Source organism: Fukomys damarensis, unplaced genomic scaffold (genome assembly GCF_012274545.1).
Source record: "Fukomys damarensis isolate Sample0158 unplaced genomic scaffold, DMR_v1.0_HiC HiC_scaffold_23, whole genome shotgun sequence".
Lineage (NCBI taxonomy): Eukaryota > Metazoa > Chordata > Mammalia > Rodentia > Bathyergidae > Fukomys > Fukomys damarensis.
The window spans coordinates 44,853,951-44,876,569 of record NW_022900935.1 but is presented as its reverse complement, the minus strand read 5'-3'; the positions used below and the strand labels follow the sequence as shown (position 1 = coordinate 44,876,569).

At 53.7% G+C, this 22,619-nt stretch overlaps 1 protein-coding gene across 4 annotated transcripts in view; it reads left to right on the top strand.

Moving 5' to 3' along the window:
• The window catches only part of Prkcz (protein kinase C zeta), a 75,492-nt gene that overhangs the window by 37,795 nt on the left and 15,078 nt on the right, over positions 1-22,619 (top strand). For all 4 annotated transcript variants that reach the window (XM_010627770.3, XM_019207971.2, XM_033767619.1 and 1 more), the window contains 4 exons: positions 15,495-15,580; positions 19,981-20,112; positions 20,646-20,727; positions 22,353-22,405. In XM_010627770.3, coding sequence (XP_010626072.1) covers positions 15,495-15,580; positions 19,981-20,112; positions 20,646-20,727; positions 22,353-22,405 — 353 coding nt within the window. The remainder of the gene's footprint in view (positions 1-15,494; positions 15,581-19,980; positions 20,113-20,645; positions 20,728-22,352; positions 22,406-22,619) is intronic.

The window sequence follows — 22,619 nt, the reverse complement described above, 5'->3', positions numbered from 1 at the left end:
AACACTGTGGGGCCACAGGGACATAGGTGGAGCCAGTGTCCAAGCCAAACCACAGTTACTGGCTGGGATGTTGGAGCCAGAGTCTGCGAGGTGCCGGGGAAGTGGGAGCCCTCAGCCCATGTATCTTTGGGGTGCTTTCCCTGTGCACTGAACACCAGTGACCGACCAAGGCCTCGAACCTGAACCCGGGACCTGGCTTCTTTCTCAGCTTGGGCATCGGTGTCCTCAGCATGGGCTCTTCCTTGGGGGTGCATCTTGGTGGACGTCTCCTTTGCATCTGTGGCAGCCCCAGCTTCCTCTGTCGTTGTGGAAGAAACAGACTTTCTGGCTCCGAGGTCCTGCTGGCCCCTTGATGCCCTTGGGTTGTGTGCCTACCGCAAACCACCCAGCCAGAGTGTAATTCAGATCCATGTTGGCAAGTTCTGAACTTCTGCCAGAGACCTCTGCTGGGCAGGGCAGGCGGTGCTGGCAGGGCAGTGTGTCAGGGATGGGTGCACCCAGAAGCTCCCTATAGCCGGGTCCACACACTCTACCTGTGGGCAGGACCTGCTACTGGGCACAACCGGGTTCATCATTCAGCAAAACTTCACACCATCCATTGTGGTCCCAGCACCAAGCACAGGCTGACACTCAACCCTGAATGGTTCAGACTGGTGGACAGTGGAGACAACATGGCACACAGGAAGTGGACAGTGGAGATGGCACGGTGCACAGGAAGTGGACAATGGAAACAGCACAGTGCATAGGAAATGGACAGTGGAGATGGCATGGTGCACAGGAAGTGAACAGTGGTGGACAGTGGAGACAGCACAGTGCACATTAAATGGGCAGTGGTGGACAGTGGAGACAGCGTGGTGCCCAGGAAGTGGACAGTGGAGATAGCACAGTATACAGGAAGTGGACAGTGGGGTTCCCAGGAAATGAGACCCTTGGAGGTCTCACTGAGCAGAGGCTTGGGGGGATCATTGTGAAGGTACCCCTAGGGCAGAAGCTATGGGGTCTCCAGGACAAGATGGGGTTGTAGGCAGCATACACTTGGGCAACCCAGGAAGGTGTGGCCTGGCGAAAGGTAGGCAGTGGGCCAGGCCCTGCCACACCTTCGAGGCCATCTATGCGTTTGGACCTGGGGAGGCCACGAAAAGGCCGTGGGAGCCATGGTGTGTTGGGCAGAGCTGGCTTGGGAGTGGCCAAGGTCGCTGAGCTCTGGGGGTGCAGCAGGAAAGGGAGGCAGCGCGAGTCTTGGGGAGAGGGAGGAAGAACCACACAGTGGAAGTGGGGTGGTCAGGGCCAGGAGCCAGGTCATCAAGGACAGGTGGTGACTTGGGCCTGGGGTGAACCAGGGAATGGTTGCTGCACCTTGTGGACAGCAGGCACCTTGGGAGCTGGCTGGGCACAGGCATGGGGAGCCCCACCTCTGCCACTACCACCCTGCCATCCCCAGGGAGTCCACATCCTGGGTATGAGAACCACACTGCTGCTGCTCCTTGGGCCAGTACCCGCCTAGACCCTGGGGATGCTGCAGCCCAGCCCCCTGTGCGGCCCTCCATGCCCCTGACCTAGGCAGCAGCACTCTCTCCTCAAGCCCATTTCTTGAGCTCCGACCCCTGATCTCACGTCTCATGGCTCCTGTGCCCCCACTTGCCCATTGAGGTGTCCAGCTCCTCACCATGGAGAGAGGACTGCATGGGGGAGAGGAAGCAACTGCTACCCATAGGACCCAGAGCCGGGCACAAGTGTCCGTCCCCACAGCCAGCCGAGTTCTCAAGGACATTTCTTAGGCAGAGTCCGCTGCCCATGATTCTGCTGCTGAACCTCCTTCCCTTCAGGCGATTCCACCTGGGGTCAAGCGTTGAAGCCCCGTCCCTGCTGTGCCTCTCCCCTGTTCTCCCCTCACAGCCTAAAGAGCCCAGCTCAGGTGCCCAGAGGAAGGGAAGAGAAGGGGGCTGAGGCCCAGTGTCTTGGCGACACCGTGAGCCACGGAAGAGAGCAGCAGGGACCAGCCTCACGTTGTCAAAGATGCTGATCCCACCAGTGTCTTTATTTGAAATAATTTGTGAATAGTCCAGTAGCAGACCTACTGCTGGTCTTCGAGCTGGAGCCATGGAGGGGGAAGCTTACAAAGCGAATAAAGGGAACCAAGGGCATGTGACTGAGGGTTCCATGGAAATCGCCTGTGACCCTCCGTTCCTTGATTTTTCTCTTTTCTTTAAGGAAACTCCATAAAATGTAGAGCTGCAGCTCTGGTTCATGGCACCCAAACATTGTGTCCCCAGCTTTGCTGCTGCATTGCCTGTGTGGGCACTGACCTTGCCTGCAGCTGCCCAGCGCCCCTGCTGGGGCCATGCCTGCTGCTCCCTGGCAGCGGGGCCATGGGAGGAGAGAGAGCTCTGTCCTACAGGATGGGTCCGGGTCCAGGTGTCATCTGCTCGGCTGGTGTGGTGACACTGGACAGGAGCGATGCACAGGGCGGCTGTGCGTGTCACAGTCCACACGCTTTCCAGGCTGGGCGGGGCTCCCAGAGGTCAGTCACACAGCATGGCCGGCACATGGCTCATCAGTATTCACTGGCGCACACACAGCCCCGTGTGCCCAGTGGGAGGTGGCTCTGGGGCCGGAGCACCAGTGTGTGGCCATCCCACCGGCAGAGGACAGTTGTCTTTCTCCCTGTGCTTTGTGTCCTGGACACTGTTTCTTTCCAAAACAGGTTCAAGATTTACCAGGAAGAGTTTTCTTTGGTAATCCCTGTCATCCAGCCCGTTACTCCTCCGGGAAAGCTGTTGAGAGTGATGCTAGGTTTTGTCAGGTGCTTACTCTCTTCAGCTATTGCAGGATGGAGCTTCTCTCTTTTATCTATTGACGTGGTAAATGACATATGGACAGGGTCTCATTGTGTAGTCCAGGATGGCCTTGAACTCATGACCTCCTGCCTCAGCCTCCTGAGTCCCAGAGTAAACTGGCTGCATTCCTTTAGTGCACCCCATCGGTCACATTGTGTTGCCCTTTTATACTTTGCTGGGTTCAGTTTGTTAATGGTTTGGTGTTTTTGCAACTGTGGGGTTTTTTTTATCTTTTTTTTTTTTTTTTATTAGACAGGGCCTCACTATGTAGCACAGGCTGGCCTTGAACTCACAGCGATCCATCCTCCTGCCTCAGCCTCCTGAGTGCTGGGATTATAAGCTTGCACCACCCCACCTGGCTTTTTGCAACTGTGTTCATGAAAAAGACTGAGTATACCTTTCCTTTTTGGAATACTGTCATCAGAGTTTACTATTGGAGTGCACTGGTCTCATGAAGTTAACAAAAACCTCATGAAGTTTTTTTTTTGTTGTTGTTGTTGTTGTTTTTTTTTTTTTTTGATACTGGGGATCAAACTCAGGTCATTGTACTTGCAAGGCAGTCACCAGAACCACTGAGCTAAATCCCCAGCCCCATGTTGTTTTTTTTTTTGATACTGGGGATCGAACTCAGGTCCTTGTGCTTGCAAGGCAGTCACCAGAACCACTGAGCTAAATCCCCAGCCCCCTCATAAAGTTTAAAAAAAAAAAAAACCTCAGGGAGATTTTATGGAAGATTGGTACTGTTTCTGACTTAGTTTTCTGGAAGAATTCATATGACCTAGAATTCACTTTATTATAGGTTCAATTTTAAGAGCCAGTTGTGGGAGTGCACACCTCTAATCTGGAGTACTTGGGAGGCTAAGGCAGGAGGATGCTGTGTTTTTGAGGCCAACATGAGCTACATAGTGAGTTCGAGGTCACTTTGAACTACATAGTGACATCCTGTCTCAAAAAACAAACAAGCTGGGCTGGGAATTTTTTTTTTTTTTAATTTGAGTTTATTGGTACAATCTAGGTATACAGTACAGTTACATTCATCATTGGGATTCTGTACCTTTACATAATAGGTCTTGATTCTCATTTTTTCCCCTTGTCCCTGCCCTCCCTTCACCCTTCACCTCAGTCTTGAGGGTATTATCTCAAAAAATAGTTGTTGAATCATTTTATTTCTCTCACTTTTATTTTCAATGAGTGAATGAATATATTCAACTGTCCAAGTTAAATCACCATCAGCTCTCAACAAAATCTTTTGGTTTCCTCCCCACTATAAAAATCTAGTGATCTTTTCTAAAAACCATGAATAAAATTATGTAACGTCCCAACTTAAAACCTCAGAATTTGAGTTAAGATCAAAATGTTTATCACTTTCTTGCATGGCCTTGTGAAGAATCTAGTCCTGACTGTCTTTATTTTAATGCAGCTAGAGCTTTTCTGGTCTCCTAGTAACTCAAATTGTTTCCCATTCCTTGGCTTTAGAATCCTCTTTTGCCTCCTCTTGGGGTACTCTTATTTCTGCTTTTCTGATACATTTTACTTCCTCAGAGATACTTCCTCAATGTAAACTATTTCTCTTTTATGCTTTTGGAAGTTCTTGTGCTGTTCTTCCACAACACTTGGTATAGCTGGGAATTGTGTAAGCTAATCTTTGAGTCTTTTCTCTTGTGATTTCTTAAGTCATCATCCTTCTTTACTGGCTTATTTCAAGCGACATAATATTCTTCAAGTAGCTTTTATTAAAAAGTGCACTAATGGATCTCCTTTCAGTCTACAACTCCCTACAGTTACTGCTTATTTTGTTTTTGTTTTCCCACAGCAGAACTTCCAAAGTGAGTGAGTTGATGGTAGTCTCTGCCTCCTTCCTTGTCTTTCCTTCACCCCACAACCCATTGCAGTTAAGCTTTGATTCATACTGTTCCACGGAAAGTGAACTGTTCAGGGGTTTCAGTGACCTTCATTTTTGCAAAATTCACTGTTCACTTCTGTTCCCTGTCTTGTTTCTCAGTGCCACCGAACCCTTGAAAAGCTCTTTCCACTTGGCTTTTATAACTCTTTAGTGTAGTTCCATGATGCAGGCACTAAGATGGAGTGAGGCTGACAACAGGCTCATGGGACAGAGTACTGTAGATTGTCTGTGAAAGATTCCAGGGCAAAGAAGCAAGATTGGTCAAGCCTTTAGATCAAGATCTAACACCTGTGAAAAATGAGAGAAGTAAGATTGAGCAGGGGAAATATCCGACCATGATGCAAGTCTCACAGACTCTAGACTCCCAACTGGAGGCCTGGAGCAAAAGTTTCTTATTTCTGGATCCTCAGAATAGGTGGTCATGGACAGACTTGCCTCCCACAATGTGTCAGGGATTGGCTGGGGAAGAATGAGTCTGTGGCTCAAAAGGAAAGTGAATCCCAGGCTAACAGCTGAAGTTTGTCATTTAATTACACTCCAAACAGCCAAATGGCAAATTTTCTTTTCTTTGTTTAACCATTTCAATATTTTTATTATAGCTTTTCAACCATATTAGTAGTACAGATTAATATTTTCACTGCAATGTTTCCATGTACCCTGCTTTGATTGTGTCCACTCTCCCTACAACCCTCTTTTCCCTGTCCTATGCCCTCTACTCCCCTTCTTCCCCTTCCCTAAAAGTCTGTCCTCTGTGTTTGGGTTGTGTTTTTGTTTGTTTGTTTGTTTGTTTGTTTGTTTTTTTAGTTCCCACATGGAGTTTTGTGTAGCCATAAAGGTGGTTTCTTGAAGGCAGATCCTAGCAGCACGTTACTACAGTAGTAACTACTCATTTCATTGCTTTTCTGCTACCTTACTAATCATTTTATTTCAGTTTCCTTTGCTGTCTTTTCTGTTCACCCACTTAAAGTTAGGATGTAACAGCAGATCCCTGGATGCTTCTCTCATTTATACTCTCTTAAGTATCACATCTTTAAATGCCATCTCTAAGTCTTTCCTAGCTTTATATCTCTAGTTTTGTCTTCTACAGTGACCTCCAATCTCATAACCCAATGGTTTATCAAGCAACTCCTCCTTTGGATGTCTAACAGGAACCTTTCCTATATGACCAAAATAGAATTCTTAGTTTTCTTCTCTAATCTCCAGCTGTCTTGTTTTCCCCATTCTAGTATATAGTATCACACTTATCAATGTAGTAGTCTGGATCAGAGATGTAGGAGTCATTTTTCATTTTCCTTTACCTTTTCACATTGAGACCCTTTGGTAGTCCTATCTGTTGGACTTTTAAAATATAATACATATCTGACTATGTCTTTCCTGCTGCACTGTGATCCTTCTTATCAAGCTATTATAATCTCTCATATGGACTCAATAGTACTCTCTTAACTGAATCCCTTGCTTTTTGCTTTCTCAGAATCTTCTAGAATGAAAGGTTCATGAGAGCAAGTGTGTTGCCTATCTTACCACTGTAGTCACAGTGCCCTGAATAGTGTATGGTGCATAGTGAATGCTCTTAATATTTGTTGAGTGAATGAATGGATAAATGAGTGAATGAATCAGTCAGTTCTCCATTTTGCATTTACAGCATAAATCAGATTGTACCCTTTTCCTACTATAGCATAATAAAATATATATATTTGGTTTCTATTTCTTTTTCCTGAAAACCTTTGTAGTCACCTTAGTGATGAAGATGATAAGCATCTTATATAGAACTCCTAAATGCCTTGAAATTTCCTGGGATGTTCCTAGGAACATCTTTTGTTTGAAAGAAGTGGCTTTTGGTTGGTTCTTGGATAATTTCAGCATGGACCTTGATAATGGAAAGATCAGAGTGTGGAACTTTCAGCCCCATCCTCATCCTCTGGGAAGGGATGAAGGGCTGGACGTTGAGCCAATAATTGATCTTGCCAGTGTGATGAAGCCTTTATAAAAAACTCTAAGCTACAAGTTTGAAGAGCTTCCAGGCTGGCAAATAACATTCACACTCCTAAAGGGTGGTACACCCCCACTCCATGGGCGTGGAAGGAGTGCAGAGTGGGTCCAAAGACTTGCACACTAAGGAGGACTGAGAGTGCGGGGGGTAGTGGGTTATGGGGGTTCAGGGGCACCCGCGCGGCTACCTTCCCGGTGCTTGAACGATGGCGGCAGGGTTGGGAGCAGGCGTGGTTCTCCTTCCCATGGTGGAGGGGAGCCCAGGGTGCCTCCCGTGGGCCGGGGATTTAGCTCAGTGGTTCTGCCTCCTGCTTCACAAGCGCAAGGTCCTGAGTTCAATCCCCAGTACAAGAAATAAACACACACACACACACACACACACACACACACACACACACACATATTTAATGTTAGAGTACAGATCAACCACCCAGATTTTGTATTGCTTCTTTTGTTACCTTTCATAAGTTTTGTTTTTAAGGACTTTTTTTTTTTGGATACTGGGGATTGAACTCTGGTCCTTGCACTTGGGAGGCAGTCTCCAAGGACTTTTAGAGGTCTAAGTCAACGTATTTACTTACCTACAGGGTTTGTATGGAATGATTTTACTATCTGTGGAGTCTATAGTGACCTTTTCCCTGCTGCCAACAATTTGTGTGTTCTGTCTTTTTAAAATCAGTCTTGCTAGACATTTATCAAATCTGCCAATCTTTTGCAGCAGCCATTTTTTGCGGGGGGGGGGCTTTTCTGTTTTTCTCTAATTTGTTCTATTTCATCAATATCTACTCTTTTTTTCTCCTTCTCCTCCTTCTTTGGGAGGGTACTGGGGATCAACTCAGGGCTCTTTCACTGAGCTACATCCCCACGCCCAGCCTTCTTTGAGACAGGGTCTTGGTAAGCTAGCCAGGCTTGCCTCAAATTTGCAACACTCCTGCCTCAGCCTCCCAAGTAGCTGGGGTTACAGGTGTGCACCACTGCACCTGGCACTCCAGTCTTTATTGTTTTTGTTGCTGTTGTTTGTAGAGATTGTTGCTGTGTCAGTCACCGTTCGGCTTTTCCTCTCTATTATATGTGTTCACATGAACTTTTCCTCTAAGCGTAACTTTAGCTGTGTTCCCAAGGCTAGGATCTATCCTCACTATTGATGGTTTCCTTTAGGGCATTTATGTCATTAAATCTCCGAACATTTGGACACAGCTCAATGATCTCTTTGGTTTTTATTTTTTACCTCAATTGCCTGTGGTCCAAGGATGCCCTCCCTGTATTCTTGTCCTGTTGTGGGAGCCTGGGGCCGGGTCCTTGTGGGGCTCCCTCTCCTTCAGACTGGTGTCGTACAGCCATCCCTGAGGAGGTTGCAGCTCCGGTGCTAACGGGGTCTGTCCTACCTCCCTGGACGGCATTAGTCTTTCTCCCTGTGGATGTGGCTTGTGGAGGCTGAGGTCACCTGTTGGGCGCTCCATGGCATGTGTTGCCCCCTAAGGGGCAGAGTAGCATCGATGTCCAGGCCGGGCTGTGTCCTGACAAACCCACCCGGCTGAAAGCCCCATGAGTAGGTGGCAGATTTCATCCACCCAGTGCCCCGGCGGTGGGCTGAGCACTGTGCCAGCAGGAACAGAGCTCTCCTTTGCCCTCGCAGGCACGGGTCCTGGGGGCAGCTGTCACCCGTGCTGTTGTGGGAAGGGCCATCTGCATGTGTCCTGCCTGTGGAGAGCCCGGCATGGTGCGGCTTCCCGGCACGGTTTCCGGACCCGCTGTGGCCAGACCCCCAGTGCATCTGCTGTTCCGCGCCAGGCTCTGGGAGTCAGGTTTTAATCTGCATCCATGGTGAAGCTGTGAGTCCCCTGCACCTCCAGCGAAGCCTGCCAGCGGCTTTCCCTTGCTCACCTTCCTTTCTTTTAGTTTAACCATGACACCAATGGTCTTAGCCCTTTTGTCCCTTTATTACTTGTGTGAGGCAATAATTTTCAGAAAGTCCTTCAGTGCTGTCGAAGCTTGTGAGATGCACTGGTGTGGGGCCAGGATCACCCTGTGCTGTGTCCCGGGCCAGATGGGACCTCACGGCCACATGGCTCTGTCCCGTCACCCATCATGTGCTCACTACACATGGCCTGGCCTGGCCACGCTCCCCCCACTGGTCTCGTCCTGGGGGCTCCCGCTGCCCCGCGGGTCTCCTCGTGTTTCCTTCAGCACAGCTGCTGTATTGACATCTGCGTGACCAAGCCCATCTGGGAGCCACTGTCATTTCCATATTACTGGGGCCCCTCAAGGTGATCTCTTCCCACCACATCCTTTAGGAAACATCAGTCTCCTTCTTTGGTAGCCTGAGAATGAAAGGGAAAGTGTGCAGAGTCCTAACTGAGTCTGAGCTTTCCGAATCCGGGGCACGACTTCTCTTGTCCCGAACTTGCTGTTTGAGGTTCCATGAAGCCTCCAACCGCCTTTCCCTGGGGCCACAGTGGGCCTGAGACCGTGGTCCTCAGCCTCGAGCCTCAGGCTGCCTGCCGGCCGTGACCCACACTCCGTGGGCCCTTTGGGGTCCATATTGAACCCTTGGCTCTCCTGGGACCCAGTGGTCTGGACGTGCAACCTCAGAGCTGGTGCTAGGCTGGGCCAAGGCATAGGGCTCTTGGGCAGAGTGAAGGAATTTTGTGTGTTAGTTTTGGGGGTCTTGGTGGGAGGTTATGGATGGAAGGTTTGTGCTCCCCCATTCATACGTTGCCTCCAACTGTGACAGGCCTCTGAGAGATGAAGGTCTTGATGGTGAGCCCCACCCTGCCCCACTGGGACTGGTGTTCTTCTAAGAAGAGACCCAGTCTGGCATGGTGGCACAGGCCTGCAATCCCAGCAGTCCAGGAGGCTGAGGCAGGAGGATGGCAGGTTTAAGCCCAGTCTGGACAACTTATACTGAGACCTTATCTCAAGATAGAAAAGGGCTGGGGATGTAGCTCAGTGTGAAAGACTTGGGTTCAATCCCTAGTAAGGCAAAGAAGGAGAGGAACGGGAAGAGTTGTAGGAAGAGAGATGGAGGGAGGAGAGGCCCTGACAGCTTGCGGTCATGCCCACCCTGTGACAACCCTGCCTGCAGCCAGGAGGCCCAGGAGCCCAGCCTCAGCTGGCTGAGTCACTCCTGGATCTTGCTTGTCCTGAGTGGCTCCTCCACCCCTGCCCTACCCAGTCCTGAGCCCACCTGTCCTGTGCCTCCCACACATGGGGCAGCCTTGGGTCCTCGAAAGGCCTAGATGGCAGCTTCTTTTCCTGAGCATTTTCCTTTTGATAAGTCACCCTCAGTCTGCTCCCAGGGTTCCTGCCTGTCTACTTGGAGAGGAAGTCACATCCTTCCATGCTCCAGCACCCAGGGGCCCAGTGGCCCTGCTGTGACGCTGCTGTCCAGCAGGGGGCTCACCGACCCGGCCACCTGCCTCTGGCTAGGACCTCACCGGGCAGCCTCTCCAGTCAGAGTAGCCCAGGGCTCCATGCCTGTGCCTCCCTGCAAGGGACCCCAGGCTCAGGGTGGCCCCAGGTTTCCTTCCTTGCCACCCTGTCTGGGCCACCCACAGTTGCTGCTGATCCACCTGCAGCCCTGCCTGGGTCGTCCTGTTGTCACCCATGGTCCTCAGCCCCCATGGCTCCTGTGTGCTCTCCGTGGGTCCTGTCCCCATGGGCTGTGTGAGGAAAAGTGGCAGCTCCATCCCCTGGGCCACGTCCCTGCCAAGCAGTCCTCGCCATCTCTTTGGCATTGTGGCTGCACTGGGACATTCCCTGAGTTCAGAGCGACTTGGGGAAGAGTGGGGAGCCTGTGTGGGATCCAGGGCTGTGGCCACTGTGCCCCGAAACAGCCTCGGGCCCTTTTCCCTGTTAGCTTGCATTCGCCTTTGCAGCCTGGCGCAGTTAAGAAACATTTTCAGCCGGGAAGTAGGTCAGTGGCCGGGAGCAGCAAGTTTGAGCTACAGGCTGCCAGGCGTGGGACACACACACACCTCCACCTTTCCAGCCTCACTTGTGGCCCCCAGCCACACCGTCCTGCCTTGGGGACTGCCCCATCACTGGCCCACTGTCCTCCTGACACCCGACTGGCAGCTCTGCCCATTCACATGCTGTCCCAGGCACCAGCCAGGGGTAAATGCAGTGGCTGTGCTTCTGTAGGCATCCTGTGCCTTTGCGACCACACTTGTCACCCCCAGTGGGCCAAATGCCCGGGGTTCAAGGCCCACCAGGCAGAGCCAGCCTCAGCAGGGCATCTCACTGGGAACTTTGCCCCTGGGCCACAGGGCAGCCGGGTGGCCAGTGATACCAGAAAACTGGGAGTTGGGTACATGAGCCTGGACCGGCTCCCAGAACCTAAGGACACCTTGATGGCTGTGCCACCCCTACCATATGCCGAACACAGATGTGGACATCAGCATCTGGGACCCTCATGGCTGTTGCATGGCTGACATAGCCTTGTGAGCTGGGGAGGCCTTGGCATGTGAGAGGGCAGCACCTGCCCTCCCATGCAGCTCTTGGTTGTGGGCAGCTCCTGGTCCCATTCTACCATCACTTGCCTCATTACGGTGCAGCCTGGCCCAGTCCAGGATGCCAGAGGCCGGAGTCCTGGCTGCTGCAGGAGCTCGGTGGCACCCACACTCCTCACGCCCACCTGAAGGATGGCATTGGCTGCCCTCACAGCCTGTTGCTTGGAGCTAGGCTTTTTTTGATGTGTTTTTCCTTTCTGCCTTGTCAGAGTGCTTAAGATGCTAGATTGCCATGGAAATGGAGCTTGTTAAAATTCCTGCAACTAGCCTAATTATAGAATTTCAAAGGCAAGCACAGAGCTCCGAGGTTGTCAGAGTTAAGACTACAAGAGAAAGAAGCAGCCCACACATTCTCCACGACTTGTTCACCACGCTGGCACTGGGAGTGGCAGGCCGTGTCCTCAGCTGGCACGTGGCACTGAACTGGCTCCTCCCTGTCCCCCCAGACCCAACCTTGACACACATGGCCAGGATGAAGGGTCTGACCCCCACCAGTGCCCTGTCCACCTCCCCGCAACCCTTCCACCAGCCCACCTTGCCTCTGACCATTTCCTTCTTTTGGGAGAAGAGGGGAGCTGAGGATTGGCCCCAGGACCTTTGCACTGAGCTACAACCCAAGCTTACTTTCTTGATTTTTTATTTTGAGACAGGGTCTAAGTTGTTAGATTGTCCAGGATGGGCTCCAACTTGCAGTTTTCCTGCCTCAGCCTCCTAGAGTGCTGGAGTCGTCTTCATGCCCAGCTTCTGAGTCCATTTTCCATAGGCATCTCCCTTACTGAGATGGATGACAGCCTCCCATGTTTTGGTGGGGGCCCCTGCCCATTCTGTGTGGTCATCACTCAGGCCAGGCACAGGTCCTGTGGCCTCTGGGGAGGGTAGAGCTCGGTGCCCCCTCCGCCCAGTGTCCCAGAGTACTATATGCCTCGGCCCCCTGTACTCAGAGAAGCTTCTAGCAAATCACGTGATTTGTAAGTTTCTAGTTTTTGCCAATTGCTGCTGTGGTTGAAACTCAGGTTTTATTTTTTTATTTTGGTACTGGGGATCAAACCCAGGTTTTATTTTTGAAGGGTCTTGTTTTGTTTTATTTTGTTTTCGACACAGTGTCTTGCTGTGTAGCCCAGGCTAGTGTAGAACTTACATTGGTCCTCCTGCCTCAGCCTCCCAAGTGCTGGGGTTACAGGTGTACGCTAGCACACCTGGCAGAAACCCAAGTGTTCATCTGATTCAGAAGCAAGGAAGCCATGACCCTGCCCAGGTTCAGGAGAAACCCCAGCCAAAGTCAGAGCAGGTACATGGCGCAAACACCTGGAATCTCCCCGAGGACAGGGCTGTCTGGGCCATCCCAGCCCAGGGGAACCAGGAGACACTGGACTGGAGGTTGCGTGGTGAGAGGAGGCTCCTGCAGGCCTCTGCCTGGTCTAGAACTCCGTCCCCCAGGAGCTGTGGGAAGCCTCAGCCAGGTCAGCTCCGGGTGGCTCCCTGTCCCACGCCACACTTCCTGGACCATGCAGAGTGAGGCACAAAGGCTGCTGTTGCTGTGACTCCTCTTGGGGCATCCTGTCCCGGGGTCCCTGCCAGGGACTCTGCCATGCCTTCCCCAGAGGGTGCCCTGGGGCAGGGAGGTGGGAAACAGGCCCAGAGCCAGCCGGGTACACAGGAGAGCTCTGTCCCAAAGATGTTGCTGCTCAGTCTCAGTGAGCAGCCTGCTCGGCAGCAGACACCACATCCGCCCTTCCAAGCTAGGGAGGCCACCAGCTGATTAGATGCCCTTGGAGCCCAGGGCTTTCCTGTTCTTGTCATCCATACCTGCTCTGGCCGGAGCCCCTGGAAGAGCCTTTGGACCTCAGCCTGCCTGGCGAATGTGTGAATTGCCTGTGAGCAGCAGGGGAGGGCTGCAGCTCATACACCTCCTGAAGTGTCCCAGGGCCACAGACACATGTGCCCTCGAAGCCACCAGGGAGCTGGCCCAGGTCCCCGGTCTGTGTGCTGCTGTCCTCAGAGCCACCAACGGACGGCATCCTGAGCCTGAACCACAGCGAGCCACTTGGCAGTCAGCTTTGTGTCAGCAACGTCAGGCTTTCACATTGGGAGATGAACTGTGTGTGGCCATGTCACCTGGACACCACGCACCTGGCCCCCGTTCCCTGGCCATGTACCTCGGGGCCAGGAGGCCTCCCTGAGGCTCTGAACCCCTGCACAAGCTCCCCCTGAAGAGCCGTGGTGTTGCCAGGCCCCAGAGCACACCTCCTCTGGCACTTGCTTCCCTGTGGCTCCAGCCCCTGCAGCTGCAGCGCATGTGGGAGGCCAGGCCCCTGCATCTGCACGACTGCTGCAGGCGGAGTCACCTCGTGTTTGCCCTCTGTTCTCTGGAAGGTGCCTCTTCTGGGTCTGGGCCACATTCCCACTATTTTTTCCTTGCTGACCAGGGGTCTGCTAGCACCCAAGTTGCTAAACCTTTGCTCCCCTGGGCATCCTGGAGACCCTGGTGCACCTATCTGCTCATGCTCGCATGTGCTCACCTTGAACTGTTGACTCTGCTCTTGGTTGCCAGGGTTTTTTTGCCCATGTTACCTTTCCCTAAAAGAGGGGAAATTGGTTTTTTTTTTCAAGATGATTTTTCTAAAGGGAGAAATTTACTTTATCATTTTCCTGGTCATTTAAGCCCTTATGTTCTGAGAGGCCAAATCTGTGTGTGGTATCAGGGGGTGTCTTAGTCCGTCCAGGCTGCTTAGCAAAGTCTACAGCCTGGGTGGCTTAGAAACCCGGGGATGGGCAGTTGGGCCCTGGGGACAGCGTCTTCTTCCCTACCCAAGGCAGTGCTGAGTCCTCATTCTCCTCCTCAGCACTATCTCCTGACAAGGTGCCTCTCATGGCTGGGCTCACTGTGCTCTCGGGGAGCTGTGCAGACCTGCTCTCACCTGTGGCCTCGCTCACCCTGTGGACTCCCTGCTGGGCCATGACTTCCGACCACCTCAGCTTTGGAGATTTTAGTTCAATGTCATCTCGACCCTGTGTCCCCATCAGTCCACATGCTGGGATGAGGGGCTGTGGGGCCGTGGTAAGATGGCAGGCCTGCAGATGTGGGCAGGGACCTCGCCTGGCCCGGCCTCCCTGGGGGATGCGTCCTGTCCTCATGGGCAGACACGGGGCTCCTGGAGTTGAGGAGTTGCGGACAGATGGACCACACCTGGTGGTACAACCCAATGGCCTTGGCAGTGGGTGGCGACCGGACCTGTGCTCCACAGCCTGGCCGCAGTGCTGTCGGGGGCTTCCCCTGGGTGGGGACCCCTCAGTAGTCACCAGCAACACTCAACCTCTGCCAAGCCCTGGCCACGGGTTAGGGGCCATGAAAGCCACATGCAAGGCCCCAGGGGGCTCGGTGGCCGAGCATCTCAGCTGTAGGCCTGTGTCCCCCTGGCTCCCAGAGGAACCCCAACTTCATGGCTCCTCACTGAACTTCTTGCTTCTAGGGAGGGAAGTAGGTTTTACAATCCCTAGGACCTGACTTCACCAGTTTCCACCTAGAGCTGGTCATTTGCTTGTTTTAAAAACATTCTGTTACTCTTTCCACTTTAGTATATTTGTGGCACTTTCCTTGGCCTCATGAAAGTCGCTTTTGCTAGAGAATTTTATAAAAGCACAAAGCTCCCCATTGTGTGTTGTATTTCTGAAGGTTTTGTTCTGGGTCCGAGTGTTTCAAAGTGTAGAGCGGGGAGCAGAGGACGGGGCAGTTCTGGTCTGGTTTCTTCCAGCGCTTTAGTAAGCTTGTTCTCCCCGCCCAGGCAAACTGTTGAATGCAAGCATTCCGTAGAATGTTGTCTTTGGTCAGCTGTGATTCAAAATAAGTGCCAGGTGGGCTTGGCTTTCCCTCTGCTGGGATTGGCCAGGACCCGGGATTGTCTGGTGAGCCCAGGACACAATGCCAGCACTCGGCACCTCCTAGGCTGGCGGCATGGTGTCCAGGAGCTCTGTAAATATTGGTCGCCTGAGGCGTGTCATGCAGCTCCCCTGAGGGAAGGAGGGCAGGCAGGAAAACCAGCTGGTTTCAGCTGGGTTGGAGGCGGGCAACCGTCCTTGTAGGGCCCCTCCTGCCCTGTGGGAAGCCCTGTCGCCCCGCCACTGCCCAGCCTGTCTGGGCCCTGTGCCCCTTACCTGCTGTGGGATATGACCGTCGTGTGAGGAGAGACTGCTGGGCCGGGGCGGGGCAGCTTGGGCCGCCCTGCCAATCCTCACACGTCTCTCGTCTCCTCGTAGAATCCATCTACCGCCGTGGAGCCAGAAGATGGAGGAAACTCTACCGTGCCAACGGCCATCTCTTCCAAGCCAAGCGCTTTAACAGGGTGAGTGGCCCCTCAGGACGTCTCCCTCGAAGAGTGCGTCCTGCCAGCTGTGGGCCCTGTGCTTGGTGCAGAGTCCTGAGTGGAGCCGGCTCTCTCACACTCTGTCACACGCATGCACACACACACAGCTGCTCGTGGGGTGCCCGGAGCCCATGCGGCTCCCGGGGCCTGGCTGTGTGCGCTGGTCTCCTCTGTGTCCCTTGGCATCCTGGTTATGTTAGCTGTAACTCTGGGCCACACTAAGGACTCTGGCTCTGGCCTGCTTGGATCCAGAAGGGGCCGTGGGGTTTCCCTGAGCCCCGAAACCCCAGGCCATCCCACACACACTGTCCTTCCTGTGGTCACCATTTAGCCTCCCGTTGCCCTTTCCGAGGACACCACTCAGCAGCCCTCATTCTCTTCATGGTGGGTGGCTCTGCTCCAGCATGAAGGTGACCACGCTGGCACCACGAGAGGGGTGCCCAAGCCCCCATGTCCTGCCACCACAGCTGTTTCCTTACCTGTGGTAAGGGCAGTGATGAAAGGGAGGCGAGGGCATGAGGATGTGGACATGCCAAGTGCTAGCTGCTGCCCTCGAGTGCCCGTTGTCTCACTGTGCAGCCTCCACACCCAGAGCTCACATCATCCCTGCATCCCTGGAGCAGCCCCAGGTCACCCAAACCTAGGAGCTGGCAGGGTGGGGTCAGAGGTCCAGCTCCCGAGTAACTGAGGGGGAACACGGAAGGCACTGGGCTGCAGGAGGGTGGTGGTCCAGCGCACAGGAAGACAGGGTGCGCTTTGCCAAGAGCCCCCTGGGCCCCCTGGAGGAGGAGCCCAGGATCATGCTTGGGAGGTGTGGCTGGCACTGGGGTCTGTGGGCCGAGGCCACAGCCTTACCCTGTCCACCCTGGTTCCTGATGGCCCTCACTGCTCGGTGCAAACAGCACTGTGTCTCTGCTGTGTCCTGTCCAGGCCATGTCCCCGAGCCTGGCCATGGAGGTGCATGTGACACACTGACCCTGCTTCTAGCTCGACATCATAAGCAAGTTGAGGGGAAGGGTGTCTGCCATGGGACCAACCAGGAACAGGGCACCCACTGGGGTGAGGGGTTTGCACAGAGGAATATTGGAGAACCTTAGGGTTTGAAGCTGTGGGTGCTCTAGGAGGCGGGCAGGGTGGGCCGGGCAGCTTGTGCATCTCTGCAGGGCACAGCCAGGTGGGGTGAAAGCCACTGCCCTGGGGGAGGAGGGGAGGAGCCCCACCATCCCGCAGCTCTGGTGGCTTCTCTGAGCCAGGTCCCAGGCAGGTCCAGCACCCACCTTGGAAATGGCCCAATCCCTGAGCAGCACCGTGAGCCCACCTGGGTGGCCTGACTAGCACTCATGGCAGGTTCCCACCAACAACTGCAAAGGGATCAGTTTGAGCCCCACTCGGTCCTTCAGAAAATAGGAAGATGGTCAGGGGACCATCAGCGTGAGGCTGTCACCTGCTGGTGTTTCCTATCCTGTCACCTTCTGCCTTGCTGCCAGCATCTGCCCAGTCCTCCAGGGCTATGCCACACCCATCAGTGTGAGTTAAGGAATGGCTCATAAACCTGTGTTTGCTTTCAAGAGCTTGGTTTTATGGGAACCGGCCGATGTTGAGGGCAGATGCCCACGGGAAGGTCCCTCAGGCCCTATGGCTCCTGCCTGGGTTTGGGTTTGCATTTGGACCCCTCTTCGACTTCAGAAAGGGAGAGCACCATGGGTGATGCCGTGGTCTCCAGCTATGTGACCTGGATGGTGGGGAGGACCTGGAGCCCAGCCGGCCCCACAGCAGGGAGCATGGCCGGGTCAGTAGAGGCAGCTTCCGGTTCACCTGCAGCCAGGAAGCAGGTAGGACGGCAGCGACCCCAGCCCTGTCACTCACCTTGAAGTACACTGCAGGAAAAGCCTTGAAACTAGAAGCAATGCAGGTCTTTAGAGAAAAACTGGGCAGTGGGGACCTGAGGAGCCTTCCGATTTCTGTAGTTGCCATACAAATTAAATGCAAAGCCAACTAAGAAGAATAATGCATCGAGACAGTACCCATGCTGGTGTTAAGGAGCGCCTGCAAGTCAGCGTTTCAGAGATGTTGGACTGAGCAGGGACCTGATGGTTAATCAGAGCACCTGTTATGTACATGGACCCTGGACCTCATGGAAGACTGGTGCAGAACATGTCACTGCTGGCTGCGGTGGGGCCCGCGCAGCCTGGGCCAGGTGCAGACATGGACCGTGCTCTCTTGAGTGTGCTTAGGAAGTAGCTGCACAGCTCCACTGCACCTACTCCAGAGGAGGAGCCCACCTTGCAGGGCTCTGCATGGGAGGAAGAGGAAATGGCCCCTTCTCTGAGCAAGACACCCAGCAACAGTCAGGGTCCCCCTCCAGGATCTTGCCGGTCACTCGTGCTGCGGGACCAGCTGTTGGGCCATCCCGGGACTGCGGCTTCATTTGGGCCAGTGCAGGGGACATTCACAGATGACCCAGGTGGCCCATCGAGGGCTTCTCCTGAGTTCTTTGGTCTACAGAGCTAAAGCTGGTGCACAGGCATTTCCTGTGAGGGAAGGGAGTTAAGATTTGGCCAGAGGCAGCTCTGCTGAAGCTAAGGGGCTGCCATTGTGGCTGACAAGTGGGTGTAGCTGTGTTCCTGGGAAACTCAAGCTGGGGATAGGCTGGGTCTGACCTTCTGAGATAACTGAGGCCCCGGAGGAGCAGGTGCAGGGCGCTTCCACCCACCAGTGACGTTAAGTGCTTGCAGTCACTGGCTCCGTGGAAAGATGGGACTGGAGGGAAAAGAAGGGCTCTCGAGAAGGGCCTCGCACAGACCTAGCCCCAGTTTGTTCATAAGTGTGCCTGGCCGGGCAATGCCCCTGGTGGCCAGCAGTGCAAACACAGTCCACTCAAAGAATCCCAAGACAGGTAAGTGGGGTGCCCAGCTCAGTGAGAACCACAGGGTGCAGTAAGAAACGGGCATCCATGGCACCCGGTGGCCAAACCCTGACAAGGCATAGATGGCATGTTTAAAAAGTACTGCATGTATTTAAAAAATTAAAATAGATTGTTGAAAGTATGAGCAAGGTACAAACTGAGAATGTGTAAGAGAGACTTTAAAATATTTGTATCCCATTAATCTATTAATTGACATGAATTCCTGAGAATAGAAATGGGCCTAAGTGTTGTTTTACTTTTTAATGGCACATTTTCTGGGATGTTAGTGATCCGATAACAGATCTGAAGCGTGGGGCTGCTGGCAGAATTCTGGGGCCTCCCCTAGAAGTGCAGGTGGAGGCACTGGCACCTTCACCCGCCCCAGCCAGTGCTGAGCCCTGGGACAGTAGCAGCTGGGAGGACACCTGGTGGCTGTGAACGTGCCCCCAGATGCTACCCAGTTGTTGCAGATTGCAGCGCTGAATGCTAACCCAGGGAAGGCTGGACACATTTGGCGTGCGAGGCCACCAGGGTGGCTTTTATTAAACAGCTGCATAAATAGTAACTGGTGTCAATGCGGAAGAAGGAGAGCAGTCCGCCTGCCTGGAGCTGTCCTGGGATGCAGAAGGCTTGGCTGGGCTCACCCACCTGTGCCTGTGTAGAGCCCAGGGCCGGCCCTGGGCTGGCCTGGCCAGGCCCCACCCATCCCATTTGGCTCTGCACCCCACACTGCCTTTTTTTTTGGGCCGTTCCAGAGGCAGCTGCAGATCTGGCTTGAGTCCTCTGTGGGAATCTGATTCGGGTACCACATGAAGACTTGGAATAAATTATTTTTTCTTCTTGGCAACAAAGTCAAAAGCAGTGGCGTGTGCACTGGGTGCACCTGTGTCTTCCTGTCGTGACAACGTCCGTCAGCACCCTTCAGACCTGGCGCTGTCCTTGGGGCTGGTCCTGGCGGGAACCTGGCTTCTCACACTGGCTGCCCATGCTCAGTGCCTCCCCCAGGGTGGGTGGGGGTGCCCCATGAGCAGGGCTGCACCGTGGCCCTGTGGGAGGGTCCAGTCTGTTGTCCTAAATGAATTCATTCAGACTGTTGGACTTTTCCTGCTCCTGTGTGGGGTAATTTGAGGCTGTCTGAAAGACAGGAGGGCTAGGAATGTAAAAGGGGTCAGGGACACATGGGAGTTACAACTGGGAAGTTCCAGATGGGGACCTGTGTCCTTGCTGAGTAACCACAAGGTGACTTCACGCCCATGTCCAGAAGACACTTTCTCTTGCACTTTGAAAAATATAAAAATTCAAGAAAACATCACCAAACAAGTAGAAAGAACAAAGAGGGTTCCTTTACAATCCAGAAAGACGAGGAAAGGGAAGACCACACTGCTGGCCTGCCAGTGGGTGGGCCAGGCCCAGTGGTGTCGCCCCAAGGGCCCTGGCCCGCCTGATGGCAGACTCCCACCTGCCTCCCTTGCAGCGGGCATACTGCGGCCAGTGCAGTGAAAGGATATGGGGCCTCTCGCGGCAAGGGTACAGGTGCATCAACTGCAAGCTGCTGGTCCATAAACGCTGCCACGTGCTCGTCCCACTGACCTGCAGAAGGCATATGGTGAGTCCTGTTCAGACGCCCTAGTGGGGCGCCTCTGCCTCCACAATGCCTGGCCCAGTCTTCCTAGGGCACAGGGGCGGAGACACCTGGCAGACGGCACTGAGCGGCACCATCTGTGTCACCAGGGTCCCCACAGGGAGGTGTATTTTCCATCGACCACACAGGTCCACTTAGCCCAGGGACTGGTCAGTGGGAAGGAGGGAGGCCAGTGTTTGGAACCTAGAAGCCCAGCACTTGACTGTCACAACACGTCAGCTGCATGGGGCCTGAGCCCGCCTGGGATACACGTGGGTGGGGCATCGCCCGCCATGTATGTAGCACCTGTGGGACAACCACAGCCTCGGGCACCCACTGTTGCCCCTGGCCCTGGACCTGGAGCCAACTTGTGCATTCTGTGTGTGTCCAGTTTGGTAGCCCATCAAGCACACTCTGTAACATGCTGCCATGTACATGCTGTAGAGCATGGTCACAAAAAGCCACGCAGCATCTGCTGCTTGTGCTTGTGGGACCAGTGACCTGTGGTGTCGCTGCAGGATTCTGTCATGCCTTCCCAAGAGCCTCCCACAGATGAGAAGAGTGACGGCGTGGACCTTCCCTCCGAGGATACCGATGGAAGTAGGTTCCCCCTGCCCAGGGCCCAGCCCTCTGTGGCCGAGAAGGTCGCCTTCCTGACTGCCTGCCCCCAAGGTTGGAGAGTATGGTGCCTCCTGAAGGAATGGGGACAGCGTGGTGCAGGGTGTCACCTCAGTCCCCAGCTGGTGGGTGCTGGGCTGCGACCTCCCCGGGGCACTGCCATGGGAACCCAGGTGGGGGTCTCTCCCCTGCATGAACTTGGGGAGTCCAGAAAAACAGCAGCAGCACCGTGACCAGGGCCTCCTAACCTGGGTGCTGTGTGGTGCTGCTGTCCTGTACTGTGCAGGGCTGCCGCACACAGACAGGGCGGCTGCATGGCCCTAGGGATTCAGGGAGATTTCAAATGTGAGTTGGCTGATGGCTCAGGTCTAGACTTCCACACTTGTGGACTCTAACAGGTGTATGAATGCCCTGAGTCTCATTTGGATAGTGAATCTGTCACCTTAGAGGGCTCTGTAGGATGAAACAAGACTATGGAATACAAAACACTTAGTACAGCACCTTGCACAAGATTCCTAATAAACAGCGGCCCACCAACAGACCGTCGTCCACCCACTCATCCATACCATTGTCCATCCAACATCCATCCATTCATGTCCCTCATCCATCTATCCATTCATGTATCATCCATCTGCCCACCCATCTACTCATCCACCCCGTCCACTGTTCATCTGCCCGTCCCCCCACCCACGCAGTCATCATGTACCCTTCTATCTTCTTACCTATCCACCATCCACTTAACAGTCATCTACCTGTCCACCCACCCATTCCTCACCCATCTACCCATCGTCTACCCATCCATAAGACAGACAAATGTGCACTCATGCACCATCTGCCGGCACACATTTTTTTTTTTCACTTTACTGGCATTGAACCCAGAACCTTTACTCTGAGCCAGATCTCTAGCCCTTTTTCATTTTTTATTTTTGAAACAAGGTCTCACTAGTCCCTAAGTTGCCCAGGCTGGGCTCTAACTTTCCATCCTCTTGCCTCAGCCTCCCAGAGTGCTGAGATTACCAGAGTATACCTACACACCCAGCTTGCACAGTCTTCGGAGAAAGGCTGAAGCCTGGACACCAAAATCTGTACTTAAAGGTAGTCCCAGGCTTAACATGGTTCTGTTTACGATTTTCACTTTTAGGGCAGTGTGAGCATGCACACACATGGCCATTCTGGTCTTTGCATTCAGTGCAAGGTTCAGTGGATTCCCTGGAAAGCCCCACTTTGTTAAAGGGTTCATATTAGACCATCTCACTTGGCTGAGGGCTGGAATAGCTGCTCTGAGTACTTCTGTCAGTGTTGCTAGAGCAGGTGTCTGGAAGCGTTTCCAACCTGTGCAGGCTGTAGGACCTGAGCCCATGCTGTGCCACAGACTATGTTACCCCTGGGTGAATCCCTGGGGAAATGATCACCAGCATAGGCCCAGGCCAGTGATCAGCCCGGCTGCACAGGCCCAGAAGCTGCATCTTCACACAGTGCTGAACCAGGGCCCGAGAGGCTGCGCCATGGACTGGCTTTGGGTACCGCTGGCCCACTACGTCCCTGTGTCCCTGGGCCACATTCCTGGTGTCACCTGTAATGCCCTTTTCTTTCCTTCTCTCCGATAGTTGCTTATATCTCTTCAACCCGGAAACACGACAACATTAAAGATGATTCCGAGGTGAGTGTGAGGGGCTCGCTGCCTTTCAGAGTCCGGGCAGGAGCCGGGAACTCGATTCTGAGCAGTCAGAGCTGTCAGCCAGGGCCCCATGTATCCCCAGCCATAGGACCTCCCTGTGGGGTTGGGAGACATCTGGTCCTGCTCCCACCGTGTGGCCGGCTGCATACGTCCCCCTGGACTGCAAGCTCAGAGCCAGGGTCACAGAGCCCAGCCC